The sequence below is a fragment of the Clinocottus analis genome, unplaced genomic scaffold (assembly GCF_023055335.1).
Source record: "Clinocottus analis isolate CAN_PGR_092001 unplaced genomic scaffold, fCliAna1.0.p SCAF_5, whole genome shotgun sequence".
Taxonomy (NCBI): domain Eukaryota; kingdom Metazoa; phylum Chordata; class Actinopteri; order Perciformes; family Cottidae; genus Clinocottus; species Clinocottus analis.
In genome coordinates, this window is record NW_027176207.1 from 218,142 (window position 1) to 240,000 (window position 21,859).

A 21,859-nucleotide genomic window follows, 5' to 3' on the forward strand; every position below is an offset into this window, starting at 1 on the left:
TGGACGTCTCTTCATGACGGACGTCTCTTCATGACGGACATCTCTTCATGATGGACGTCTCTTCATGACGGACGTCTCTTCATGACGAACATCTCTTCATGACGGACGTCTCTTCATGACGGACGTCTCTTCATGACGGACGTCTCTTCTTGATGAGCATCTCTTCATGACGAGCATCTCTTCATGACGAACATCTCTTCATGACGAACATCTCTTCATGACGGACGTCTCTTCATGATGAGCATCTCTTCATGACGGACGTCTCTTCATGATGGACGTCTCTTCATGACGAACATCTCTTCATAATGAACATCTCAGCTTGCAGCAAGAGACACATGTAAACTTACAGCAAGGTATTTGATTGAAGGAAGGTGACCTCCTGGTCCACATGAGCGAGCAGCAGTCTGACTGCTGGTCAGACCTTCCTGGAGAGCTTATCTAAATCCTCTGGGCAGAGCTATCTGAAACCCAGAGTGCAGAGGAGGTCTATTGGAGGAGGATATTGCTGTTCTGTATTAACACATTTATGAAATATGCTGTGTCCAATTAAACAGAGAAGCACACGGAGCAGCATCACTTCACCACGCCATAAAAAACAGCAGTTCTTTTTTGCTGAAAGCCCAGACTAATCTACCTGAAAACAGTGTGTGTGTGTGTGTGTGTGTGTGTGTGTGTGTGTGTGTGTGTGTGTGTGTGTGTGTGTGTGTGTGTCCTCTGGAAGCAGCTGCACGTGAGGAGGAGCGTTCCCCTCCTGGTGAGTCTGATGCACTGACAGCACGAGGCGACCAGACGTCAGCGTTACGACGTCGCTGCTGCTCCTCGCCGGCCGGCCCCTCGGTCACACAGGAGGGCTGCAGGGGCACACACACACACACACACACACACACACACACACACACACACACACACACACACACACACACACACACACACACACACACACAGTATCACTACTGGGCTGCTTACAGTAGCAATAGCTCTGCAGGTGTTCACAAGGTGCAGAAAACAAACAAACAAACAAACAAACAAACAAACAAAGCCGTTCAGGTTGTGAGTTTAAACTCTTCAACCAGACAGCAACGCGTCGCACGAGCTGAACACACGAGGTCATCGTTGTTTTTCTGTATTCTTTTCAGGTTTTACATGTACACTTTGGAAAAATGCACAAACAAACCTGAAACAGTGTTACTGGGATTAAACATGTTACTGGGATTAAACATGTTACTGGGATTAAACAGGTTACAGGGATTAAACATGTTACTGGGATTAAACAGGTTACTGGGATTAAACATGTTACTGGGATTAAACACGTTACTGGGATTAAACATCCATCCATCCATTATCCTAACCGCTTATCCTCATTAGGGTCGCGGGGCGCTGGAGCCGATCCCAGCTGTCAAGGGGCGAAGGCAGAGTTCACCTGGACAAGTCTCCAGTCCATCACAGGACAGACAGACAGACAGACATTCACACCTACGGGACGTTTAGAGTCCAGTTAACCTCTGCAGCATGTCTTTGGACTGTGGGAGGAAGCCGGAGAACCCGGAGAGAACCCACGCTGCCACGGGGAGAACATGCAGACTCCACACAGAAGGACCTGCAGACCAGGATCCAAACCCCGCCCGGGATTTGAACCACAGACCCGCTTGCTGTGAGGCGTCAGTGCTAGCCACTACACCACCGTGCAGCCCGTTGATTAAACATGTTACTGGGATTAAACGGGTTACTGGGATTAAACCAGCACAGAGAACCTCCAGCCAGCACTGTGACGATGACACGATGCTTACAGTTTAGTAAATGTGCGCGCATGCAGTTATTAAGGTAGATGTCACCCCTAACGTCTGGTTCCTAGCGACCGGACTCATTATGGGATGTTTCAACGCAGAGCTTTGCATCCCTAGATAATGTTGTCATGACAACACATGGCACAACAAGCGCTCAGCGCATTACTGTAAAGATTTTACATTCACTGACATGACCATGGCCATTAGTACGCTGCAAAGGGAAAATAAACACCAACAACACTAAAACATGCAATACCCCCCCCCCCTTCTCCCCACACACACACACACACACACACACACACACACACACTAGTGTATGTCCTTGGAGGCCTCAGCTCTGCCGTACCAAATGCAGCATGTCAGTGTTGTGCACGTTTCCCACAGTGAGGCGTGAGAGCGATGACTACAGGCGCCTTCATCTGCTGGAAAGTGACACTTCACTTGGAGGAGGGATCTGTTTTGGGAGGCGAGCTGTTGTTCCCTCTCGTGGACGAGAGAGCAGCGCGCAATACACTTCACAACACTGTGATTCCAAAGTTACAGTTTTGAGCCGTGAACTGTCTGTTCAGTCGGCTCATAACACGCTCATACTGTTGACGAGGCCACGCGTGAGTCGGCGCCTTCAGTCAACTCAAACCGCCTTGATTCCCTCTCGTGATTAAAGACGGAGAAGCTGGTGTTTAACGAGAGAGGCAAACATGTTCAAGGACACTTTGGGGGAAAGAAACAAGGAAACTCAAACCTGCTGTCTTGCATTTTTTAAACTCAAACAGGAGGCAGAGATGCTCACACCATCAGTGAAAATACTCTCAGAACAGATCGGCTTTTGAAGCTTAGAGCGAGTGTTTTAAGTGATGCGAAGCGTTCACTTCAAGTAATGTCAGCAGCCGTGTCACACCTCTTTGAACTCTGCTCAGTTTAACATATTGAAGCAAAATAGTTTTTCCTCCTAATTGCCAACATCTGCTTGTGCCACAGCAAGACAACCCTCTCTCACCACTATACACCAGCATCAAACCCTCTCTCACCACTGTACACCAGCATCAAACCCTCTCTCACCACTAAACCAGCATCAAACCCTCTCTCACCACTAAACCAGCATCAAACCCTCTCTCACCACTGTACACCAGCATCAAACCCTCTCTCACCACTATACACCAGCATCAAACCCTCTCTCACCACTGTACACCAGCATCAAACCCTCTCTCACCACTAAACCAGCATCAAACCCTCTCTCACCACTATACACCAGCATCAAACCCTCTCTCACCACTGTACACCAGCATCAAACCCTCTCTCACCACTGTACACCAGCATCAAACCCTCTCTCACCACTGTACACCAGCATCAAACCCTCTCTCACCACTAAACCAGCATCAAACCCTCTCTCACCACTATACACCAGCATCAAACCCTCTCTCACCACTGTACACCAGCATCAAACCCTCTCTCACCACTAAACCAGCATCAAACCCTCTCTCACCACTATACACCAGCATCAAACCCTCTCTCACCACTGTACACCAGCATCAAACCCTCTCTCACCACTGTACACCAGCATCAAACCCTCTCTCACCACTATACACCAGCATCAAACCCTCTCTCACCACTATACACCAGCATCAAACCCTCTCTCACCACTGTACACCAGCATCAAACCCTCTCTCACCACTATACACCAGCATCAAACCCTCTCTCACCACTATACACCAGCATCAAACCCTCTCTCACCACTAAACCAGCATCAAACCCTCTCTCACCACTAAACCAGCATCAAACCCTCTCTCACCACTGTACACCAGCATCAAACCCTCTCTCACCACTATACACCAGCATCAAACCCTCTCTCACCACTATACACCAGCATCAAACCCTCTCTCACCACTGTACACCAACATCAAACCCTCTCTCACCACTATACACCAGCATCAAACCCTCTCTCACCACTATACACCAGCATCAAACCCTCTCTCACCACTATACACCAGCATCAAACCCTCTCTCACCACTAAACTAGCATCAAACCCTCTCTCACCACTAAACCAGCATCAAACCCTCTCTCACCACTAAACCAGCATCAAACCCTCTCTCACCACTGTACACCAGCATCAAACCCTCTCTCACCACTAAACTAGCATCAAACCCTCTCTCACCACTAAACCAGCATCAAACCCTCTCTCACCACTAAACCGGCATCAAACCCTCTCTCACCACTAAACCAGCATCAAACCCTCTCTCACCACTAAACCAGCATCAAACCCTCTCTCACCACTGTACACCAGCATCAAACCCTCTCTCACCACTAAACCAGCATCAAACCCTCTCTCACCACTAAACCGGCATCAAACCCTCTCTCACCACTAAACCAGCATCAAACCCTCTCTCACCACTAAACCAGCATCAAACCCTCTCTCACCACTGTACACCAGCATCAAACCCTCTCTCACCACTGAACACCAGCATCAAACCCTCTCTCACCACTAAACCAGCATCAAACCCTCTCTCACCACTAAACTAGCATCAAACCCTCTCTCACCACTGTACACCAGCATCAAACCCTCTCTCACCACTAAACTAGCATCAAACCCTCTCTCACCACTGTACACCAGCATCAAACCCTCTCTCACCACTAAACTAGCATCAAACCCTCTCTCACCACTGTACACCAGCATCAAACCCTCTCTCACCACTGTACACCAGCATCAAACCCTCTCTCACCACTAAACTAGCATCAAACCCTCTCTCACCACTAAACTAGCATCAAACCCTCTCTCACCACTGAACACCAGCATCAAACCCTCTCTCACCACTAAACCAGCATCAAACCCTCTCTCACCACTGAACACCAGTATCAAACCCTCTCTCACCACTAAACTAGCATCAAACCCTCTCTCACCACTGAACACCAGCATCAAACCCTCTCTCACCACTAAACCAGCATCAAACCCTCTCTCACCACTGAACACCAGCATCAAACCCTCTCTCACCACTGAACACCAGCATCAAACCCTCTCTCACCACTGAACACCAGCATCAAACCCTCTCTCACCACTAAACTAGCATCAAACCCTCTCTCACCACTAAACTAGCATCAAACCCTCTCTCACCACTGAACACCAGCATCAAACCCTCTCTCACCACTAAACCAGCATCAAACCCTCTCTCACCACTGAACACCAGCATCAAACCCTCTCTCACCACTGTACACCAGCATCAAACCCTCTCTCACCACTGAACACCAGCATCAAACCCTCTCTCACCACTAAACCAGCATCAAACCCTCTCTCACCACTGTACACCAGCATCAAACCCTCTCTCACCACTGAACACCAGCATCAAACCCTCTCTCACCACTGTACACCAGCATCAAACCCTCTCTCACCACTGAACACCAGCATCAAACCCTCTCTCACCACTGTACACCAGCATCAAACCCTCTCTCACCACTAAACTAGCATCAAACCCTCTCTCACCACTGTACACCAGCATCAAACCCTCTCTCACCACTGAACACCAGCATCAAACCCTCTCTCACCACTGTACACCAGCATCAAACCCTCTCTCACCACTAAACCAGCATCAAACCCTCTCTCACCACTATACACCAGCATCAAACCCTCTCTCACCACTAAACTAGCATCAAACCCTCTCTCACCACTAAACTAGCATCAAATCCTCTCTCACCACTATACACCAGCATCAAACCCTCTCTCACCACTAAACTAGCATCAAACCCTCTCTCACCACTAAACTAGCATCAAACCCTCTCTCACCACTATACACCAGCATCAAACCCTCTCTCACCACTAAACTAGCATCAAACCCTCTCTCACCACTAAACTAGCATCAAACCCTCTCTCACCACTATACACCAGCATCAAACCCTCTCTCACCACTAAACTAGCATCAAACCCTCTCTCACCACTGAACACCAGCATCAAACCCTCTCTCACCACTGTACACCAGCATCAAACCCTCTCTCACCACTATACACCAGCATCAAACCCTCTCTCACCACTAAACTAGCATCAAACCCTCTCTCACCACTGTACACCAGCATCAAACCCTCTCTCACCACTGAACACCAGCATCAAACCCTCTCTCACCACTAAACCAGCATCAAACCCTCTCTCACCACTGAACACCAGCATCAAACCCTCTCTCACCACTAAACCAGCATCAAACCCTCTCTCACCACTAAACTAGCATCAAACCCTCTCTCACCACTAAACCAGCATCAAACCCTCTCTCACCACTATACACCAGCATCAAACCCTCTCTCACCACTAAACTAGCATCAAACCCTCTCTCACCATCTCTCAACGTTGGAGCAAAGTAAACTGTGGCTTGCGGTATAAAATGCATCTGCGGCTGTTTATAATGACGTTTAAAAATAAAACTGAAGTGACCGAAGCGTGTCAGTAGTGCATACGGGGATGATGCAGTACAGTAAATTGGCGACTTTCTTTTTTTGATGAGGACAAATGTTGGCAGGAGCAAAGGGAAAACGATCGGTGGCATGCACTAATGGGCCAATGTGACCTCTAAAGAACGAAGCGAGGGCTTCGCTCCTACAAGACAGTATTGAGCATTAGTGCAGTCAGAATAAATACTGAAATATTCACACACAGCAAACTCAGTTAGTGCATTCAGTGAGGGATCCCGGATCAGTCCAGGCTCCTGAGTTATTACCACACCGAGCGTCACCTTCCATGGCGCCATCAGTCACTGTCCGGCCGGTAGCGGTACTTCATCATCAGGCTGTCCACCTTCTTCTTCTTCTTGGAATCCTTCTTGTTGGACGGCCCCCGGCCTGCAGGCTCCTGCTCGTCATCAGCAGATGGTTTTGAGGCCCGTTTGACACTGCTGGAGCTGCGGTAGGAGATGGTCGAGTTGGAGGAGGAGGAGGAGGAGGAGGAGGAGGAAGAGGAGGAGGACGACGACTTGGAGGAGGAAGAGGAGTCCTCAGACTCACTTTGCTTCTTCTTGGATTTCTTCTTGGACTTCTTGCCCTTCTTTCCCCTTGAGCTCTTTCTGCTGTGACGGTCGTCTGAGGAGGAGGAGTCGGAGGAGTCGGACGACGAGAGTTTGCTTTTCATATCTTTACGGCTGCGGTAGCTGCCGGTGCTCAGGGTGCTGGACGGCCGGTCGGTGAAGTCCAGAGCAGAGCCGGATGAGGAGCGAGGCATGCTGGCTGAGCTGCAGCCGAGGCCCTCGTCTTCTACCCTCTTCCTACCTTCCTGGCTCTCTGGCCCCTTCTTCTCATCCTCTTCCTCTCCGCTCGACTCTAGTTTGCTGCGCTTGAACTTAATGGGCTTGAAGCTCAGCACCTCATTGATGGCGGCCTCCAAGTCGGGGTCCAAGTAGTTGCGGTGGGAGACCGTCTTGATGTCCGATGAGTCTGCCAGATTGCCGTCGGAGGAGCGCGCTTGGGCCGGGGTGGAGAAGCTGCGACCGAGGGATCGGGGACTGAAAGATGAAGTCCTGCCCTCGGTGAAAGCCGCGCTGCGGCCATCATCATCTTCCTCATCATCATCGTCGTCCACGCGCAGGCCGAACTCACCGAGGCCACAGCTGCGGGCGACGGACAGCCGCGAGCCGCCGCGTCTGTCGTCTTTCCAGGAGCTGCTGCGATGCAGCGGGCTGCAGCGGCTCACGCTGCTGATCGTGGACTTACTGTCATCCTCCGTGTCCAGCGTGGCCCTTCTGGAGGACAGCCTGCCGGGAGCCACCGAGGACACCGCCGAGTCCTTATCGAACTCAGGGGTGCTGCGGGAGGTCCAGCGGGACTCCAGGCCCTTCCTGGCTCTGCTGCTGGCCTCAGAGTAGGCCTGGGAGATGACGGAGCCTTTGTCGTCAAAGTCTTCCTGCGCCTGGCTCTTCTTCCAATCCTCCTGGAGGACTCCAGACTTGGACTTGGCTTTGCGCATGGAGGCCTGGTCTGGTGCGAGGGGCTGTTCTTTGAGAGTGCTGAACAGGGAGCTGTCGTCGCCCGTCCCCCCGATGGAGTCTTTTAGGTTGGAGCGCTTCCTGTAGCTTAAGGAACTCATGACAGACACTGATCTGTTCTGCTCTACATCTCTACCGTCTTTACCTCCATCATTCATCTTCTCCTTACCCTCTTTTATCTCCTTGGTATCGGCACTTGCTGAATATCTAAAAGGTTATGTAATAGATTGACACCAGAGACAAGCAACAGAAGAGAAAAAGGAAAAAAAATCAGATGAGTACACTTTATAAAATTCTAAATTGTTGCCGTCTTTAGTTGCAGACAACACGTGGTCAACGTTGGGTACCCTGACAGAATATTACATTAGTCATTTTCATGTTGTCCTTGGGACCAGTCAAGAGTCTATTGCTGTTCTGTACAGTATACACTGCAGAAAGTGAGGCAATCTCCCAGAGAGGAGATCTATCTAACTGTGGCAGGGCCGTCATTAAGCAGCCGTGCCAACTGGCCACGGGCCACTTCAATAAATTTGACAGCAGCCGCTTCCCCGTTCCGCCTCCTGTCATTAGACAGATTACAAGGAGAGAGAGACGACACCTAATCACATGAAATACCCATCCTTCTGTTGCAAACGGCCCGAGGTAATCCCGGGCCTTCTTTTAAGGCCGGGCTGCATTATTCACTGCGTCACTGCGGGATGGACATGGCTATCTGTCATGATGCAGGATGTGGGCACTGACCTGCTGCTCTTCAGGCTCCCCTCGTCCGACAGGGTCTTGGTGGAGCTCTTGTTCTTGGAGAGCCAAGACTTAACGCCGTCCACGCGGTCCTCCACCTCGGAATCAGTTTCTGTCTCATCCCCGCTGCGGAGAAACACAATCAGCCAAGATATTCATGCTAACAAGGTTTTTTTAAATATTCAAACAAACTGCCCTGAAGTTGCCTTGTGCAGCAATTCAGGATCGTATAGGCAGATTTGCAGACAATACATTGTACAGAATGACTTATGTGAGTATTTTATACAGGAATCACACATGCAAAGGCGATGGTTAGTTTTCACACATCACAAGCTTTTTGCTAGTAATGTTAGTCCCGGTATGGTATTCCTTCTCGTATGGTATTAAAAAAGGTCAGCATGATGAAGCGATACGACGACAACACAATGAAGATGGTAGTTTTGGACAGAAGCAGATGAGCGATCCAGGCAGAAGGAACGGAGCTGTTAGAGGCATAATTAACTTGTTTGGCTGCTTCTGGGCCGCGAGCATCTGTGAGCATGTCACCTGCTCCTGGTGATTGTTATTGGAGCGGAGCGGCGAGGCCTCCACTTGACATCACGATCGATAAACAGAGACCTGTGGATCCTTGTGAAAAAGCTCGCCAGATCCCACCTGGATAAGGTCAGGCCTCATTCATTTCAAATCCAAGGTGAGTTTTCTTAATTATGCGCCCCATTGTCCTCGGTGGTTAATGTGACAGGATGAAGAGGAAGAGGAGGGCAGAGTGGCGTAACCTCCAAGTCAATACTGCGGTCGCGGCCGACATGTTGTTCTTCTCTTGTCTGAGGACACTCGCTCTGCTTTCAGCTCCAGTGGAAGATGCACCGGCGTACTGACGACATCATTTGTGAAAATTAATTTTTGCGTTCATAGAGAGATGTATATGCATGTGTTCAGAAGGCCTAAACTACGTTGCTGGGAATCTGACATGTTCCATTCTTTAGCTTTTGCATGCAGAGTGTGTATAAAACCTTCTGCAGAAGGACGATGGACACAGAGCTGCAACTTGCACTCCCAGATCTTCTAACCTGGACGAGCTTCTGTCTCTGAGCCTCGGGACCAGTCGCAGAATGTTTGGAAAAGAAATGACTGGATATTGAAAGAGCTGTGAGATGACAGCAGAGCTCTCTCCTTTGTCCACACGTCATCTCTGTCGGTCTCTCAGTGACCAGCGGACCGTTTCCTGTGTCAACGTCCAGCCGTGTTTCCTCTCAGAACAAAGTGTTCTCTCGGCTCCATTCCTATTTTCTTTTGGTGGCCGAAGAGCTCTTCTTTCAATTCTTCTTCTTCCCTACACGGAGAGGTGGTGTTGGAGCACTGCGAGTCCCCAATGGTTTCCTCAGAGCATTAAGAAAGGAGCTCTGCTCCTGGTGGGCAGGACCACGGCCATCCCGGAGAGACTGAGCGGCCTGGTCCGGCTCTTTTCTACAAGAAAACCTGACCTTCAAGTGGCAGCGAGCAGAGCGGCTCAGTTTAGCCATTACGTCATATGCAAGTGATAAACGCCGCCACAGCCACATAATCGGTTAATTAATACTCGAAAGTTGATGACGCCTGCTGCCAACTAATCATCTCTGTGACACTGAGACTTCTTTTAACGCCACATATCACACAACAAAACACTGCGTCCAGCCCGGAGCTCACACACACACACACACACACACACACACACAATAAAAGGTGGCTTGCAATGGAGTGCTGTGCAAATGGTGTCACAAACCATTTGTCCGTGGCCGCACGCGACTGGCTAACCAGTCCTGAGGCTCGCAGATACAAACAAGCCCCAGGAATTTAGAAGTGAACATTGATAGCTTCTGACAATTGGCCTGCACTGGTTGTAAATCTTTGTCACAAACGCTTACGCTCAGCATCACATCTCGTATGGCTTGGTTCTACCGGTTTAGCACCATGTTTTTAAAGTGTCTGCCCAACATTAGCCAATTACATTTGGATAGGAAAAGAGCGTAATGCATCAATTTATGTTCGCGAAATAGTGTGCACACACAGTGATGTGATTATTCTGGTATTCAAGGAGACTTTGCACTAAAGGTGAAAAGAAAAGGCGCTGATGAAAGTTCTCACTGCATCGTCCTCCTACAATAAGAACAATGCAGCTATTGTAACCTCTGTTTTTGGAAGCATGGAGAACAAAAACATACTGAATAGTAATGTAAATCATCTGGAAAATCCACTTCATGGTTAGAAAAAGAAAAAAACACCTCCTCCATTATTGTTCACCCATGCTGCTAATGCAATGATGTCGAAGGGAAAAAGCAATTAAATAACACAGAAAAGTGTCTTTTCCTCGAGCTCACAAGATGAAAAGCAGAGCGTTGATACACACGAGGTGTCTGATGAAAACAGATGACAAGAAGAATGACAAAAAAACTGCATAAAGATGCGATGCCATGTCTCCGAAGAAGCAAACAGGGGTTAAAGCGGGAAATTATGGGCCGGTTCATCCGCCACAAACTGAAGACTACATGTCTTCACTCCGCTCCGATGAAGGTTTAAATTATGTAACGTGCCACAAAGATTCTTTTTACTGCATAAAAACGGAAAGAAAATGAAATTCAGTCATTCAAAAGAGCTTAATTAGTGTTCACAATCAGTGACTACACATTTTACAAGGTGAACATTTGTATTTAAAGTGTTTCACAGACTACGACATGAGATTGAATTAGTGGCGCCTGAGCGCTGGTTGAGGTCTGTTTCAGCGCCGTCACAACGCCGCCGCTCCTCCAGAGCACATGAGGGGGGGGGTCTCTTTGAAGGTGTACAGCAGGTCTTTAGTGGAAAAGGTTCCCTCTGTATATTCTCACTTGGCCATGTTCCCTCATGTCTTCCAGGCCGAGGCAGCCCCGCTGTGCTCGTTCAGTCCATCACAGCCGCCAGCAGGGCAGAAGACTGAGCCGTCACCTAGACTCTTCTGTTAGCTTGTTAGCTTGTTAGCTCCTCTCCTCGCGGCCGGGCCGCCGCAACACGAGACCAACATGTGGACCTGCGCGCAGTCGCCTCTTTGGTGCAACCTTTCTGCAGAAGATCTAAACGCTTCATTCTTCTTGGTTTGATCTCCAGCTGAAATCATTTCTCCAGACAAATATCAGTCTCCATTCATTTCCTGTGTGTGAACTGAAAGAAACGGCATGAAATAACTAAATGACTCGAATACAGAAGTAATACTGAGGCCAAAGGAAGAAAACAATCTTGTCAAGCAACTGATATTGTGAATTTGTTCACAGACTCTACTTTTGATGTCACACGGACGCACCATGAAATGAAGATAATGTGCACAGACTCAGTGAGCTGTGGCTCGACACGTCGCTTTGTAAAACCCACCTTGGAGCAGAAGACGGGTACAAATGCAAACAGCAGCATGATGAAGGCGCCTGGTAGAAAACTATTCATGGAGACAATGATGCAGTATTCCTGCAGGTCTGCAACTCTTTGTTGTCTCGTTCTCTGCAGCCTGAGCGAGAGGAGGAGGACGGCTCCTTTATTTTCTAGCTCACGCTTCCTCCAACAGTCTGCAAAGTGCTCAGTGTGCCGTCAAATGTTTTAAACAGCGTTTGAAGGAAGAAAAACAAGCCCTGAAATCTCCAACGATGGCGTCTGTGTGCAGACACCTCCGGACTCTTGGCTCGATGAAATGAGACTAAACGAGGCGGCGAGGCCGTCCTTTAAGCGCAGCCTTCATCTGAGACGTACACCACAGACGGCTTCCCGTTCTATTTAAAGTGACTTCTGCTCGCGGTGTTGTTGTGAACAACACACACTGAGAAGCTACACAATACTGCATCATTCTCTCTTGTGGTTGAACGCAGGTGAGAAAACAAAACAGCACAACTTGCAAACAGCCATTACGACGGAGACAAAGGATGCATTTTTCCATTCTCACGTTTTGTTTTTTCTTTTGTGATATTTTGTCACCATGTCTTGCAAACTGCCAGAAGTGTGGAAACCACCAAGGGGAAGAAGGGAAAAGAGAGAAGGTGAGATACACAAACAACAAGACAACCAGCTGAGATAACAGCAAATAAATACTTTTACACTTATGAAATAAGTGTCCGCTGTAAAGCAGTGACTCAGTAACACAGCTAGCGGGCGTAAAGTCTGACTGTAGTCAGCGGTTAGCTTCCTGGGCTCAGAGCTAGCATAGCGCTAGTAACCAAACAGGAAACCGAGTGAGAGGAGAAGAGACAGAGTGTCGAGTGACTCACAGAGTACGAAGGAGGTGAGGCAGGAAGATGTGGGAGAACGACAAGGAATCACAAGTTGTGATTGACAGGCTGTTGCAGAAATATACGCATGAATAGCTGAGCACGTTTCATAAGTTTCTTGCAGCACCATAACTAGCTGGTTCTCTCCTGAAGGACCAAACACACACATGGAGCGTTCCGAGTTTGGACGCGTACCTAGTGATGACGTCGTCATTGTCGTCGCTCTCCATCTCGTCCTCGATGGCCGCCTGCAGGTCCCCTATCCTCTTGAAGGCCAGCTTCAGGTCCACCTGTAAGCTCTGGGTGGCTGCCTCCAGGCTCCCGATGTCCATCTCCTGGTGAAGGAGCACAGAAGCAGCGCGTTACTTCCTGCGAGCGCGCCGGGCGCCTCCTCGGCTGCAGCGTCCTCACCAGCTCGTGCTTCTTCCGGCTGGCCTCGGCCTCTCTCTTGGACAGCTCTCCCATTTCTTCCTTCATGTCCCGTATCTGCCTCTGCATTCTCTTGTTCTGGTCCTTCTCCCGGTTCTCCGCAGCGAGGCGCTGGTTCCTCTCCTCTGTGGACTTCTCCAGGTTCTCCTTCAGACGGGCCACCAGACTCTGGGGGAACAGAAGGAAGTTCTGTGTTCTGTGTTCTGTGTTCCAGCTTCAATGTTCTGACCCGATCAACATCTCACAGACTCTGGAGGAAAGCAACCAGGTCAACTTATTGCTTCTAAAAGATGAGCTAACACTTTGTCATCTGGAAAAACAGAGGGACAATTATTATATGAGGAAAGCGTATGCAGCATCATTTAGAAGCAAACATCATGTGTTCAACTCCCACAATACTCAGCTGGATCTGTCTGTCAGAGCAAAAGCTTCTTCTGTTGAACAAAGTGATTTGTAAGTGTGTGTGTGTGTGTGTGTGTGTGTGTGTGTGTGTCTTTCTAAATGAGTGTGTGACACTTAGGACAAACTGAAGCAATAAGTCTCCACAAAGCTGCTTTCAATGAGACAGAAAACAAAAGATGAAGTCATGAAGATGATGAAGACTTGTGATGAGGGTTCATCACACAAACGTTCTTCTAAATTATGAATCAAAACATTCTTTCCCAAGAAGATGCTTTTTTACAGGAACTCCAAAACAGAGCGTGCAAATTATTATTATTATTGTTCTCTATCATCTCTAGTTCTATAATATTGTTCTCTATCATCTCTAGTTCTATAACATTGTTCTCTATCATCTCTAGTTCTATAACATTGTTCTCCATCATCTCTCGTTCTTTAACATTGTTCTCTATCATCTCTAGTTCTTTAACATTGTTCTCTATCATCTCTAGTTCTAGAACATTGTTCTCTATCATCTCTAGTTCTTTAACATTGTTCTCTATCATCTCTAGTTCTAGAACATTGTTCTCTATCATCTCTAGTTCTTTAACATTGTTCTCTATCATCTCTAGTTCTAGAACATTGTTCTCCATCATCTCTCGTTCTTTAACATTGTTCTCTATCATCTCTAGTTCTTTAACATTGTTCTCTATCATCTCTCGTTCTTTAACATTGTTCTCTATCATCTCTAGTTCTATAATATTGTTCTCCATCATCTCTCGTTCTTTAACATTGTTCTCCATCATCTCTCGTTCTTTAACATTGTTCTCTATCATCTCTAGTTCTATAATATTGTTCTCCATCATCTCTCGTTCTTTAACATTGTTCTCTATCATCTCTAGTTCTATAATATTGTTCTCCATCATCTCTCGTTCTTTAACATTGTTCTCTATCATCTCTAGTTCTATAATATTGTTCTCCATCATCTCTCGTTCTTTAACATTGTTCTCTATCATCTCTAGTTCTATAACATTGTTCTCCATCATCTCTCGTTCTTTAACATTGTTCTCTATAACCTCTAGTTCTATAATATTGTTCTCCATCATCTCTCGTTCTTTAACATTGTTCTCTATCATCTCTAGTTCTATAACATTGTTCTCCATCATCTCTCGTTCTTTAACATTGTTCTCTATAACCTCTAGTTCTATAATATTGTTCTCCATCATCTCTCGTTCTTTAACATTGTTCTCTATAACCTCTAGTTCTATAACATTGTTCTCCATCATCTCTCGTTCTTTAACATTGTTCTCTATAACCTCTAGTTCTATAATATTGTTCTCCATCATCTCTCGTTCTTTAACATTGTTCTCTATAACCTCCATGGGTTCTCCGTCTCACCTCCAGGCGTTTGATCTGCGTTCTCTCGTACTCCAGTTTGGTCTCCAGCTCTCGGATCTTGGCCTCCTGACGGCACACGAGAGACTTTTCCACCATGGACTGCTCCTGGAACTCCAGCTGGCTCTGCAGCGAATGAAGCTGGAGGACACACACACACGTAAACACACACAAACACACACACACAAGTAAACACACACAATCTCTCCCGAGGGACGAGCGCTGACACACACTCCCTTTTGATCTCAGCCTTTCCTCTTAAGTGAGGACTTGGGAATACTTTGCATACTGTAATGTGTGTGTGTGTGTGTGTGTGTGTGTGTGTGTGTATTTAAACTAAATGAATGTTCACTTTTTGACCCTTTGTTTTGTTGCACACGTGTAATCCGTGGTGTTCCATGTAAATAAGGTGCATCCAGCCTGAGTAATGAGCTGGAGATCAGCCCCTCTCACCACAGTATACAGCGTCTAATGGTCACAGGAGGCGCTCGGTTCAGGGCTCACTCACTTCACGGCTTCATGCAAAGCACGTCGTTCCATCTGAATCGTTTTCTCACGACTGATAAAAGGAGGAAAGATACGTCACAACAAAAGCAGCCCAAAAGGCTGCTACCTAATGGGGACTTTGCATCTGAGACACGGAGGATTTAGAGTTTCCCTTTTGATATTACTAAAGACGCCAGATCCCCTCCTACTGGGGATGAGATAACCACGTCAAGGTCACCTGCTTCAGATGGCTATCGCCGCCTTTCCCAGCAGCTTTTTAACAATGCCTGACAGCCTGCTGTGCCTCTAATGTGGCCACAGTATTCTGATGGGTGGGCTTTGCATAGAACTAAGTGGACCAAAGCCTTGGCATGCGAATAGCTTAATCTAATAGAAGCGGTCTGCTCTTAGTGGGAGGCAAGAGCTCAATGCTGTCCTATATTTAAACACATTCTCTTCCAGGGCAGGTGCTTTAAATTGTTCAGAAACTGCATGTCACCACTTAAAGGAAGACGCCTGCTGACTGCAGTCGCTGCAGCCTTCAGTGTGTAATGTGCAGACAAACACACACGGCAACGTTCTAGTAAACTCAGCTTTCATAGCGCATGAGGAAATTCATTTTGGAAACAAAAGAAAACGAGCATTCATTGATGCGTGACTCGTGTGACACGTTGGAGGTCATCCTCTGAAAAACACTGTTATTATAAAAGCACTATTATTATAAAAGCACTGCTATTATAAAAGCACTATTATTATAAAAGCACTATTATCAACAGGCCGAATCAGGTGCATGAACCTTTTTACCACATGAGAAGACGTTAATGCCGAGCCTCAATCATTCAGCTCGGAGCTCAGCCGACCAATCAGACGAGGAGTACGAGCGCCACGCTATGCTAACACTTAGCTTTAAGAGAGTGAGCTGTAAGCCCGTTGTGCAGTATGCTAACAGGCTAACATGCCGTTTAGCAGGTGAAATGTTTACCAAAAGGCTATGTTAGCATGCTAACAGTTGCACGTCAGCGCTAAACACAAAGTGAGGCAAACGGGAACGTTGCAGGCTCACAGTTTGAGCTGATGATGCTGCTGGATGAGGAACTACTGGAGCTCTTGTCACCGTTACATGAGCGTTGATGTCATAGCATCTATTAGCTATTTGTTTGTTCAGAGACATTTCACTCTGAACCACAAACGTCAACCTCCATCTCGAGGTCGACTGGTTAGCCTGCAGGTGGGGTCTCGCAGGCTGGAATGACTTGTTTGTACGCAGGACGCTCTCCTCCCTTCTGACTGTTAACACACATGAAACGCACACAGCTGCAGCTGCTCACGAGCTGTGTGCTTCAGAGGACAGCGCAGAAAACGCTGTTTCAAACATATAAAATGTTCATTCAAGTACGTCATTGTGTAGCAATGACACACACACACACACACACACACACACACACACACACACACGAACGTCTCAGGGCCACTGGTCTCCTCGCTGGTGTTTGAATATGAAACAACAGCAGCGTGACGTTCAGCTGTGTCGTCTGTTGTGAGATGTTTTATGTGTTTCTATTGCATCCGAGTACAGTCACAAGGTCTTTCTGGTTTTTCTTAGTTAAGACATCCCACCATGTTCCCTACGGCCACGAGGCCGACGATGAGCCGCCATCAGACCTCACGCAGCGACCAGACAGGGAATGGCAGGAAGAGCCGAGTGCCTTCATTGTATCTGATTGGTTAAACCGTGGCGACGAGCTGCATGTACATGACTCTTCCTTTAAGTACCAGTACCTCCAGGCAAAACACAACCACTTCTTTCCTTGACTCTAAATCTTTGTTGATTCTATTTAAATGCAAATTGCAAAGCAATTTTTGAGAAGAAAGCTGCCACAGAAACGGATCGTTTATTTTCTCCTTTTTCTTCACAGTAATCAGAGAAGTGTTGAGGCGGAAGCTTCCTGGCAGGCGGCTGGAGAGCGTTTGGATTCTCCCTTGTACCTTTTCTTGGATCTCCTGCTTCTCCTTTGTGGCCTCTTCCAGCTGGGCCTGCAGGTCACTGATCTGGCTCAAGTCCCTGGCCGACTAGTGCAAACACACAAAACACACACACACACACACACACAGTTAATAGTCAGAGAATTAGGATGTGTGTGTGTGAGAGAGAGGAGGTTTGTGTCAATGTGGCATGTTTCAATTATCTGAAAAAAAGATTGCTTTTAAAGTAAAAGGTGAAGGAACAGTCCTTCTGAGGTTTTACTTCTGTGCCTCATCATGAGTCATGTGATCTGCTGCAGAGCAGCTGGCATGGCGCTGACTGCAGAGCCCACTGCGTTTAGAGGAGAACGCGTCCTTCAAAGCTCAAAGCCACTCCACTTGAACATGCAGCAAAGAACTGAATGTTAATGTGAAGAAGACAGAACAACTTCGAGAGGAATTACAGTGTGTTGGTCTGAATTGGGTTGGAGCATAGGTAACAAAAGGAATTCATATTGCAGAGGCTCTCAAACTGCTGGCGAGGTGTCAGGCGCGTTGGGTTACCTGGGCAACTGCAGCTTTGTGTTTCTTCATCAGCTCATTCATGTCCTCCTGGTCCTCCTCCATACGAGACTGCAGGTCATTCTTCTCCCTCTGCAGACGGCTGACCTGCTCCTCCAGCTGCGAGACAAAGTGAGGAGGAGGTAACGCGCACATTTTAGTCTGGAATGACAGCGCTTATTCATGAGCTATTGAATATGATAAATGGTCATTAGCTGGCCAGGCAGCGGCCGTCCTGAAATCTCAGCTGATGGGAGCGAATTGCAATCTGGACGGGCGCTCTGGCTGAGGGATGAGACCAATTGGAGATAATCAATTGGCTCATTTAGGGAGGGAAAAGTGCAGCCGCTGCAGCATATTGCCGATGTCCTGTTTAGAGTTCATCCTCCGTGTTCGGGGGCGGACTCACACCCTCAATATGCATTCTCTAATCTGAGACATTTACAAGACCTTTCCTGGCCATAAATGCAGCAATTAACAAGCAAAGCAGCGGCACACAGCACTCTGTGAGCGCCGTCCCCAGAGACAAAACATCCTGAGTCTCCGAGTCTGACATGCAGGCAGGACTCTCATGAGACGCCATTAACGAGCAGATGGAGAGAGGGGAACAAAAAAAATTCCACAAAGCTTATTTATCCATTAGAGCAAAAACGTTGAAATCAGATATAAGCCAAAGGGCATTTACTATTTGAATATCCCAGCATGGATTTATGATGCACGCATAATAATGTTCAGTGCATCTGAAAGCTTGTGAGGCAAAGGCGCTCCATTAATTAAACATCGGAGGTTGTTTTGCTCACGAGAAGAAGAATATAGAAACATTAACATAAACTATTCCTTCTTTTTTAGTCAGGAACAGAATCTGTTCCCACATTGCCAGATGAAAAAGGTTGGGTCTATTTCAATAAATTAAATATGTTAAAATATACACACTACTTTTGTTTTTGTGTGAATAATCAATAAAGCACATGCAGAAATAATTAGCCTCCCGGAGTGAATAATTGGAACTTAATTTGTGCAGTTCACTCACCGACATCTTAGCTTTGACCACATCCTCCATTTGGATATGCAAGTCCTCGATTTCCAGCTCCATGCTCTTCCGAGCCTTCACCGCTGCCGCTGAGGTGAACTCTGACTCCTCCAGCTGAGAGAAACAGGAGGAAGGAAAAGGTGCCGCGAGGAGGTGAGGACACACATCAGAGGGCCACGATCGAGCAGCGAGCGCCGAGGCTGCAGAGCAACGAGGATTTACCCGCCTGGGCGTGATTCACCCTGAGACCCGTTTCAAAAGTCTGTGTGCGTTCACCAGGACACACTCAGTGTTCACCAGGACGCACTCAGTGTTCACCAGGACACACTCAGCGTTCACCGGGACACACTCAGTGTTCACCGGGACGCACTCAGTGTTCACCGGGACGCACTCAGCGTTCACCGGGACGCACTCAGCGTTCACCAGGACGCACTCAGCGTTCACCAGGACGCACTCAGCGTTCACCAGGACGCACTCAGCGTTCACCAGGACGCACTCAGCGTTCACCAGGACGCACTCAGTGTTCACCAGGACGCACTCAGCGTTCACCAGGACACTCAGCGTTCACCAGGACGCACTCAGTGTTCACCAGGACACACTCAGTGTTCACCGGGACGCACTCAGTGTTCACCGGGACGCACTCAGCGTTCACCGGGACGCACTCAGCGTTCACCAGGACGCACTCAGCGTTCACCAGGACGCACTCAGCGTTCACCAGGACGCACTCAGCGTTCACCAGGACGCACTCAGCGTTCACCAGGACGCACTCAGTGTTCACCAGGACGCACTCAGCGTTCACCAGGACACTCAGCGTTCACCAGGACGCACTCAGTGTTCACCAGGACACACTCAGTGTTCACCGGGACGCACTCAGCGTTCACCAGGACGCACTCAGCGTTCACCAGGACACACTCAGCGTTCACCAGGACGCACTCAGTGTTCACCAGGACACACTAAGCGTTCACCAGGACACACTCAGTGTTCACCAGGACGCACTCAGTGTTCACCGGGACGCACTCAGTGTTCACCAGGGCGCACTCAGTGTTCACCGGGACACACTAAGCGTTCACCTGGACACACTCAGTGTTCACCAGGACGCACTCAGTGTTCACCGGGACGCACTCAGTGTTCACCAGGGCGCACTCAGTGTTCACCGGGACACACTAAGCGTTCACCAGGACGCACTCAGTGTTCACCAGGACACACTCAGTGTTCACCGGGACACACTAAGCGTTCACCAGGACACACTCAGTGTTCACCAGGACACACTCAGTGTTCACCGGGAGGACGTACTTGGTTTTTCAGCTGGGCGATCTCCCTCTTGCTGGGGGCGTTGCTCTTCAGGTGGTCCAGCATTATCTGCGCATCAGCCAGAAGGACTTTGGTTCTCTTCAGGTCTTTCTTCAGCCTCTTCTCTGCCTCCACATCCCGCTGGCTCACCTGAATCACAAAACACACCTTTGTAGCAACGCTCTGTTCTTTTGTCCGTCCTCAAAGTCACAGCAGCTCTCCGGACTCCAAAGCAGTTTTCTTTCCCATCAAACAGCAGGACAGGCGCCCACTAATTCAGGGCTCTCAAGTTGTGAAGACAGGCAAGCATGACATATAACCCCCTGGAGTCGTTTGGGGGGAGACGACGGTGACGACGACAAATACGCCCGCCGGACGGCTCCAGTCCCGCCTGTCATTACGTCTTACCCGGATACAAAAGATATGTATTTCTGATTGGCTGATGAGTGGCTCCTCGCGGGGGGGGAGCGGCTTGATTCCTCCGTGGTGAGGGCAGCGCGCGACCAGCTCATGTCTGCGCGCTGCGGCACGTTAAATAGCCTGAAGTTTTGTTTGAGCGTGAGGAATACGATGTGTGGCGGGAGGGCGGGACTTAAGACCAAAATGTGTTGGTCTCAAGTGTCACGCTCAATGCCTGACACTTGAGAGCCCTGCAAAGGACGCACACTAAGGACGCACACTAAGAGCGCACACTAAGAGCGCACACTAAGAGCGCACACTAGATGGCGCACGCTAGATGGCGCACGCTAGACGGCGCTCGCTAGACGGCGCACGCTAGACGGCGCTCGCTAGATGGCGCCCGCAGCAGAGACCAGAGGGTGCAGGTACCTGGTCCTGGGCGCTCAGCAGTCTGGACTCCAGCTCTCGTCTCTCACGCAGCACTTTCTGCTTGTCCTCGTACTCCTCCTCCAGCTGCACCTCCATCTGCTTCAGCTGCAGGATGCAGGAACAGACGATGAGAGAGGAAGTCTGACAGAACTACATCCTGTTCGTCACGGCTGCTCTCGCACATCACAGACTAATGGACCCCCAAATGTCCTTTAAAAGGATTATGTGAACACTTTCTACTGATGAATACAGCATATTTGTATACAAAGTAGGAAACAAACTGCACATAACGTACGTTGCATAGATCTCTAAGTGCGTTTGTGTTGCTCGGTGCCTGATGAGTTCAAGCTGGAGAGGCCATGTGTGCTCATGTGAGAGAGAGAGGATGAGCAGCACCCACCTTCTTACTGCAGGAATGTCTGATCTCCTCCACCTCTTCATCCTTACTCTCAATATCTTTGGAGTGGGTCTGCCGCTGCCTCTCCATCTCCATCTCAAGCCTCAGCTTAGCCTGAGAGCCCGGCGGGGAACACACACAGCAGAAGACAAGGAACAGAAGAAAAGAAAGAAATTAAAAAGAACATTCTTACCATCCGTCACAGAGGCTCTAAACCATCCTGAAACAAACATGTTCATACTTTTGAAGTCAGTTTTTGATAAAAGCAGCTTTTAGCAACACAGACTACTTCACCACCCTGCATCCCTGTACCTGCTCCAGCATCTGGATGCTTCCAGCCTGTTCGTCCAGCTCCTCCTCCTGGTCTTTC

At 48.4% G+C, this 21,859-nt stretch overlaps 1 protein-coding gene across 5 annotated transcripts in view; it reads right to left on the reverse strand.

Annotated features, from left to right (window-relative positions):
* Positions 1 to 295: 295 nt before the first annotated feature.
* Positions 296 to 21,859, reverse strand: part of LOC137802179 (unconventional myosin-XVIIIa-like) — a 63,238-nt gene continuing 41,674 nt past the window's right edge. For 4 of the 5 annotated variants that reach the window (XM_068599818.1, XM_068599820.1, XM_068599819.1 and 1 more), the window contains 14 exons: positions 21,802 to 21,859; positions 21,493 to 21,603; positions 21,093 to 21,197; positions 20,268 to 20,414; positions 18,975 to 19,088; positions 17,948 to 18,064; positions 17,408 to 17,491; positions 14,939 to 15,076; positions 13,145 to 13,330; positions 12,929 to 13,068; positions 12,412 to 12,456; positions 8,475 to 8,597; positions 6,492 to 7,940; positions 296 to 851 (listed from right to left, as the gene is read on the reverse strand). The exon at positions 21,802 to 21,859 is cut by the window's right edge and continues 143 nt beyond it. In XM_068599818.1, coding sequence (XP_068455919.1) covers positions 6,506 to 7,940; positions 8,475 to 8,597; positions 12,412 to 12,456; positions 12,929 to 13,068; positions 13,145 to 13,330; positions 14,939 to 15,076; positions 17,408 to 17,491; positions 17,948 to 18,064; positions 18,975 to 19,088; positions 20,268 to 20,414; positions 21,093 to 21,197; positions 21,493 to 21,603; positions 21,802 to 21,859 — 2,803 coding nt within the window. In that variant the 3' untranslated portion in view covers positions 296 to 851; positions 6,492 to 6,505. The remainder of the gene's footprint in view (positions 852 to 6,491; positions 7,941 to 8,474; positions 8,598 to 12,411; positions 12,457 to 12,928; positions 13,069 to 13,144; positions 13,331 to 14,938; positions 15,077 to 17,407; positions 17,492 to 17,947; positions 18,065 to 18,974; positions 19,089 to 20,267; positions 20,415 to 21,092; positions 21,198 to 21,492; positions 21,604 to 21,801) is intronic. The other variant, XM_068599822.1, reaches the window with a different exon arrangement.